This window comes from Falco punctatus (genome assembly GCF_963210335.1).
Source record: "Falco punctatus genome assembly, chromosome: 2".
Taxonomy (NCBI): Eukaryota; Metazoa; Chordata; class Aves; order Falconiformes; family Falconidae; genus Falco; species Falco punctatus.
The window spans coordinates 78415363-78422534 of record NC_137581.1 but is presented as its reverse complement, the minus strand read 5'-3'; the positions used below and the strand labels follow the sequence as shown (position 1 = coordinate 78422534).

The 7172-nt window shown below is 45.3% G+C and overlaps 1 protein-coding gene across 1 annotated transcript in view; it reads right to left on the bottom strand.

The window, feature by feature from the left end:
- Positions 1-4109: 4109 nt before the first annotated feature.
- Positions 4110-7172, bottom strand: part of PCP4 (Purkinje cell protein 4) — a gene marked incomplete at its 5' end in the record, with an annotated part of 48783 nt that continues 45720 nt past the window's right edge. The window contains one exon of the mRNA XM_080377672.1: positions 4110-6648. Coding sequence (XP_080233798.1) covers positions 6521-6648 — 128 coding nt within the window. The 3' untranslated portion in view covers positions 4110-6520. The remainder of the gene's footprint in view (positions 6649-7172) is intronic.

The following is a 7172-nucleotide window of genomic DNA, read 5'->3' as shown; positions in this document are numbered from 1 at the left end:
AAAGAGCTCTATAAGATAAGATTAGGGAAACTGGGTATAGCTGGTTCTGGAGCAAATTAATCTAAATGGCAGGAGGGAGGATTTAGGTTAAGTACAAACCAACCTTTATAGCTTTAAGAAAAGTTCAGTGATGGAACAAGCAGCCAAGGAAGGTTTTAGCCTCACCATCACTAGAGATACTGAAAGGCAGGAGACCATCTGTCAGGGAGAGTTTAAGGATTTAAAAAAAAAAAAGGAGAGAGAGAAAAAAAAAAAGCACTGCCACAATTTGGGTTGAGTTAAATAACCCATTCGTGACTCGACTTTCATGAAGTAGAAGTGGCATGGCTTCTCTTCTTCGGGAAGTTCCTAGAATTTTTCACTGTGAAGATGTTCTTGATTACATAAACAAGTAAATCCTGCTGATTTCAGATTGGGAAAGATATCTGCATTTAAATATTTACAGGAGACATGTCTAAATATGTTTATCAATAACACACTCTCCTTTTTTCCCATCAGGATTTCAACAAGCGTATAGAGCTGGTATTAAAAAAAATAATAATAATTTAGGTTAAACCATAATTAAAATCCAGAGGTTTGTCATATCCCTTACTATTGCAAGTAAATAACAGTCTAGCCCAGGCCTGTCCAGTGACCTGGGGCTTTTGATAACCACATCCAAAATATTTCAGATCAGGTCAAAAATTAGATGAGTGGTAAATGGTCAGTAATGGATATAAAGGTGTCTTTGCATTGCCATACAGTTATGGCACTGAGATGGCACCAGAGTTCAAGCATCTCTTGCAGCCTCACAGAGAACATCTGACTGTCAGGAGGCAGTTTAGGAAGCTTCTGCTTGCTGCAAGGCATCTGCTAACTTGTGGGTCTCAAGGAAACGTTAAGCAACCTGGCCAAAACGGCCTTCAATGGTGATTCAGCTGAACCACTGGGACTTTATTTTGGAAGTTTCCACAGTCAGCTGCCAGGTCTAAAACAGGAGCTGGCAGGCAATGACTGAGGATGGCAGAGGGCACCTAAGACATCTCTCAGATGCAGAGGCCTCTGGTTATGCCTACACGTGAGCACCACCGCAGAGGGCTAGATGTGCACCACAGCCATGTCCTAAATGCGGGCTGTTATAGCCCCTTGGGTGCATGTCACATCCTCTCTCTCCCACAAGGCTCAAGCCTTGGTTTTCATGAAGGAAAGACAGTGACATGCTCCAGCTGGTTTTCTGAGGCACAAGAGCAGGAACCATGGCCATCAGCAACGCTCGCTGTCTTGTGTGGGAGCCCCACCACCCCCCGCCCCACGCCACGCATTCCCTTGGGATCCAGTGGGTTTCTGGCTGGCGCCTGGGAAGAGCTGGGTGGCAGGGAGGATTTGCTGGGCTGCACAAAGGCCTCCTGGCAGCGGCCAGCTTCATGCTGGAGAGCCTGTGCCCCTTTGAGGTGTGAACCCTGAAACAGGCCACACATGAGGAGTCGGTTACCCGAACTGAAGAGAAGTCATCTTTGGGTGGCTCAGTAAATTTCGGCAGTGCTTTCCCTTCCCAGCTGTGCTCCTCTTTTGCGCAGAGGATTCCCTTCCACCTGTCTGCCTCCCTTGTGTACTCCTGCAGATGCCTTCACTGACATATTTAGGCTGCTGTGCTTGGCTGATGTACTTTGAAGCAAATATTTCCAGCAGGCTGCAAGCTGAGGTGTTGTGGCAGGGCTGGAGGAGATGACAGAGCTGCTGCTGACACCCATTTTGGTGAGCATCCGGGAACCCCTGCAGGGACCCTGCTGCACCCACCCTGGTCCTGCCTGGGGGGTCTGGCTGATTTCTTGTGCTCAAAGCACAGCCTTGAGCTGCCTTGTGCTGCAGCTTGGGTAGCTGAGGGCAAATAAGCCAGTGGAGGGAAATGTCACTTGTTTCCATGGGGCCTCTGACCTTCATGCCTATGATTAAAAGCTACCTCCCTCTCTTCTCCTTGGGGGGTCACTGGGATATGTGGAGGGACAGACCCCTAATACTGACAGGGAGACCGCAGGGCACAGTGGGGCTGGCAGCTCCCAGGAGCCAAGGCTGTGGGAACTACAACCAGGAGCAGGGCAGCCAGGGAGACCAGGGCAGCTCCAGCCCCAAGCATCCAACACCTCCCCTGGATGGGCCAGGACCGGGACATGGGCCTGGCTTGGTGTGGCGTGGCTGGACAGGACAAGGCTGTGGAGGGAGCTGGAGACTGGCCTTGCTGTGGCATCGCTGTGGCAAGGGCTGAAGGCCCTGGGAAGCTGATGTGGGGCCTCGGCCCTGGGCAGAGTAGGGGAGGGGTGGGCAGGGACAGGCAGGGCTGTGGGGCCCCTCATGACCTTCCTCTCCTTGTAGGTCTCAAGAAGCCTACTTTAAAATTAAGGAGCAAAGAACAGGATTCTTCATGTAGAAAGCACCGGTATAACAATTTGTCACTTCACTTTTCATCCTCCCTCTTTTCAGATGATTTTTAAGAATGCTGCACAACACATATGCTGGTGGAGTCCCACTGGCAGCAGCCTGCTCCCATGAGAACCGGACGTGCCATCCCGCCCTTTCAGCTCCTGTCTTTTAGCCACTTGTTTTTCTGTGAAAGGATCTGGCCATTTGTTTCCAGACCACTTAACCTCTCTAAAAGACATTCAGAAGAGTTCTGTCAAAACTTCTTGAAAATGCAGGTGCACCTGGGTTACTCCATCAGTGAGTGCTAGCAGATCTGTGAATCACAACAGCTGTTGTCAGGCTGGCATTGATGTATTATGGTTGTATTACATCATATAGTTTCTCTTGAGCTACCTAATGAAAACAATCTTTGTAAATCTGAATACTCCTAGAGCCCTTTCTAAAATCTGTTACTGACTTGTCACCACCTATTCCCCTGGAATTGAGGCCAGCATGAGCAATGGGCTGAATAAGGTGACCCTTACATATCTGAGCTCCTCTGCAAGACGTGGGTGAACCTCATCCAGTCCTGGCAATCTGTTGTTACTAATTCTGCCAGGTTACTCCAAACTCTCTTCTACTGACATTTCAGTTTGATGATGAATTCCTCAGGCTGATGTATTGCAAACAAGACCCCTGCTGTGGGAGCCTCTGCTCTGAGTGTTAACGCATGATTAATTTCTACTTTCCTGCAAGACTTCTACTTCCCTACATCCCCACAGCTCTCCAGTAGGCTGCCCGTCTGAGAAATGTTTGAAAAAAGTTTCATCAGCAAGACACAGGTTGGCTTTGGCTTGCCTTTCTGTGTTTTAACTTGATAGAATTCCCATCCTTTACTGCTTTCCTCATTTGGGCACTCTTGTGCTTCCTGACGGTGTTTCTTTACTTTTAATCATCTCCCTTGCTGTTTACTTCTACAGGTTATTTTATGGTCCAGGCAACAATGTGAACAAAGCATTTCTAAGGTTCAGGCAATTGTTCTGATCATTCCATTGTAGGTTAATTTCTTTTGGGATAATCTGGCAGTAATTCCAAGCAGAACCAGCATGGATGTGTCTGTCTGGGGAGGGTGTGGGTGTATGTGGTGGGAGTGATAACCCTGTTTCCTGCAAAATCTACTGCTCTGAATAATCTTTCATATTACCTATGGGAACTTCTTGGTTTATCAGCACAAATATCCACCTAATTGAAATTTTTCTTTCCATGACTTGGTTAGTCCCAGATAGGTAGTGCCAGTTAACTACAAAGCTCAGTGAGTGTCTTGAAGTTGGAAGACCCATGTAATAGTTGGAATGTTTAAGTGTCCTCTTCCACCCATCTTAGTGAAGTTCCTGGTTGAATCACACTCTTTTCCTCACCTCAGCAATATCCAGATAGGCCTTTCCTTTTCATAAAAAGGAAACTGTCTGACAGAGCAGCCACAATTAATCAAAATTTCATGCCAGTTCACTATTTCCTCATTATGTTTCACTGTATATTAAGACTGTATTTGTGAGATGCACTCAGAACTTCACATCAAATAGCCCTGCTGCTGAAAGAGCCATAATTCATTTACTAATAGCCCTTGTTGCTGTGCTTCAATAATGTAATCATTTTTTCTGTGTCCCAACCATATGATTATTCCTGTTGCATAGGAAATTTAAGTCCAAGGAATGTCAGATCAAATACAAAAACCTAGTGCTTACCCATAGTTTTTATTCAATTAAGTAGCCACTACAGAGCTCATGCTATTCCAAATGACATAATGCACAACACAAATGCAGTCCTTTATTACAGATATATGTTCATCTAAACAAAATGGCACCAACACAATCCAAACCCATTACAATTTTTTTAATTATGCTAAGGTCATTATTATATGGTGAGCAGTTTCTCTGACAGACAAGTGAGAAATCCATGGCCTCCACAAACCTCACTTTGAGCACAGCAGCAGTGTTATTTGAGGTTTATTTGTGAAATTCCTAAATGCAAAGAAACAGTGCTGCTAAAATATGATCCTAGTGTGAAAGCACTGAGCTGCAGCTTGGAGAACTGACTTTGCAGATGATGTATGAGTAAGTCATGTGTAAAGCCTGGACTTGACCCAGACAGAGGTGCCTAAGGCAGGATTTGGGCAGCATGTAGACGTTTATGCCCAAACTAAGATCTAAAAAATTGTCCATTCCCACCCAGTCTTGCTGTGCTTATTAAGCACCGCATATGTCATCTCTGCATGTGCCTTTTGCATTGCCCACACGATCCATAAGGCTTCTTCTACCCAGAATCTCTGAGGGGTCCTCCTAAATAGCACAGTCCCAGAGCTCCTATCACTCACCATCAGGTTTGGGCTCCTCACTAAATTGTTGCCCAGCAGCACAAGTGCCTTAACTTGCTCTGCATGAGGCTGAGGGTCTTACCTTTGCAGTCCCACAGCCCACCTTTCAGGCACAGTGTTGCACCCCTTCAGTACTGCTGCTATGCTGGGCTCTCACGGGAAGTGACTGCCCACCAGCATGAAATCCTTCCTTTCCTTCTATTCCTACCCCTTGGTCGTAGCTTTCTGATGATGTGAGGGGACTAATGATGTATGCGCCCTTTGGCCTGGCGATCAGAATACTCCTGTGGAAGGCAGGCAAGGAAGAAATGAACCCATATAGGCAGAGCTGGGAATTATACCTGAATCTCTCACACCTGAAGGAGTCCCAACTCCAGGTTGTTCAGTTATTGTCACCACTCAGCACACTTGCCTCTGTCAGCCTGGAGGTGAGGCTCACGCTGCCTTCTTGGAGAACCACTGCAAACACAAGTCCTTCAGAAAACGCTTCTGCCTCTGATTTCCCAAGAGACAAAGATGCCTAACAGAACCTCTAAATCTGCTGACAAAGCCAAGAAGAAGATGAGGGGTTTTTTACATGTCTCTGTGTAGTGCATGTCCCACTTGCTCCACCTAAAATAGCTGCTTTTTCTGAGTACAAGGTACTTTAAACCTTTTCTGAACCTTCCCTGTGCACCACATGGACTGCCAGTTCCTGATCAGGTCTGAAGCCAGGCAAAATCCTTACTTAGATCCAGCCTGAAACTGGTCTGTTATTGTTTTACAACAGGCAGAAAATAGAAATACTTCCCAATTTAAGAGAGACATTGTTGTGGCTGCTTTTTGTTAATCAAAAGCTGTGACAAAAGCTATGTACATTGATAAAAGTAGGGGCTCATATGAAGTTGCATACAGAACAGTGCAAATGGAGACAGGGAGTCTGTTGCGATTTACTCATCAAATACTGAAAATAACATGAAAAGAGAAACATGGAATAGAAATAGTTACTAATTATGAAAAGAATGAAAAGCTGCCTCAAAAAGAGTGTTTAAAGGGTCAGTTTCTATTTTCACAAGTGGGGAGAAAACCCAACTTTCCAAAGGTTTCTGGAATTGGGTTTTGTATTTTGTGTCTGATTTCTTATTTTTTCCCCGTAACAGTCAATGTGGTCCTATCTGGTAATTCTGAACATTATCATGCAAAGAGGAAGGACAAGGACAATTTCCTCAGTTAAGCCACTTCACTGGCATAATTGCAGGACAAAAATAAACTGCTCACTGTTTCCTGCACCTCTCCCCCTCATGCCAGCTTCTGTCTGCAACTTTTTACTTCCAGCTCATTATGAGAAAGTAATTTTATTGTCACATTTGGCTGGCAGTTGGAATTCTCCAAATGAGGTAAGCAGTGATGAGATGCATGCTCTGATCCCTCAGCAAAAACCTTGTAACATACGGTGCTGTTATGTCTGCAAGCTTTACGTGAAGAGGAAAACAGGCATCTGGGCTGGGTACATTTGTAACGCTGTGGCTGCTGGATTAATATGAAAAGACAGATGAAGGCAGACACTTTAATTACTTCACCCTAACTTTTTATTACAACATCGCGTAGAATGGTGAGTTACAGAGGATAATGGGCATGAAACATCTGGGATGAAGTCACACACAAGCTCATGGTTTGTTATCTGCCAATGGGGTTTTAAATACTGATAATTTCTGTACATGCATCTTTGTGTTATTTCTGATCTTGATAAATCATTTCAGGATTACTTTGTTGTAAGCTGTGAGGTAGCTACTAAGACTGGGACCCCGCTTTTTTCTTCTGGAACTTTCTGAACTGGGACTGTATCGCCACAGCCGCCCGCTCTGTTTCTGGCGCATCCATGTCTATGTCAAATTCCTCTTGAACCTTCTTCTGCCCATCTGCTCAAAGAAAACAAAACAAAATGTCAACACTTTTTTCAAATGGTGATAATGACTGGACAGCACAAATGAAAAGCCCTGCCCCTCTCTCCTTCATAGACACAGCCGTGATGATGGGGAACATATTCAGGAAAAAAAACCTGGGACCTGTTTCGGCAAACACAGCTGATCAAATCCCCCTCTCTCTCCCAATGGAAGAGTCTGTGACGGCCCATTGGTAGCTAGGCATTGAGAAGTGACATCCAAATGGTGCTCAGCAGTCACTGAGCATCACCCCGATGTCTGCACAAGTCCTCTCCTGCCTGGGGATTTAACAGTGAGGGGCAGACGGACCCTCCTGTGCCACCCTGCAGGCAGAAATTACTCATATCCCTATGCTTACTCTAAAACAAAGGCACCTTAAAATATTTTAAAGTAGGGATTAAGACCCTATTCCTATCACACCTCCTACATTAGAGGAAGAGAAATACTTCCTAAGGCAAATTTCCATCCTTTTCACTTGTTTCCTGCCACCTCATCTTTTT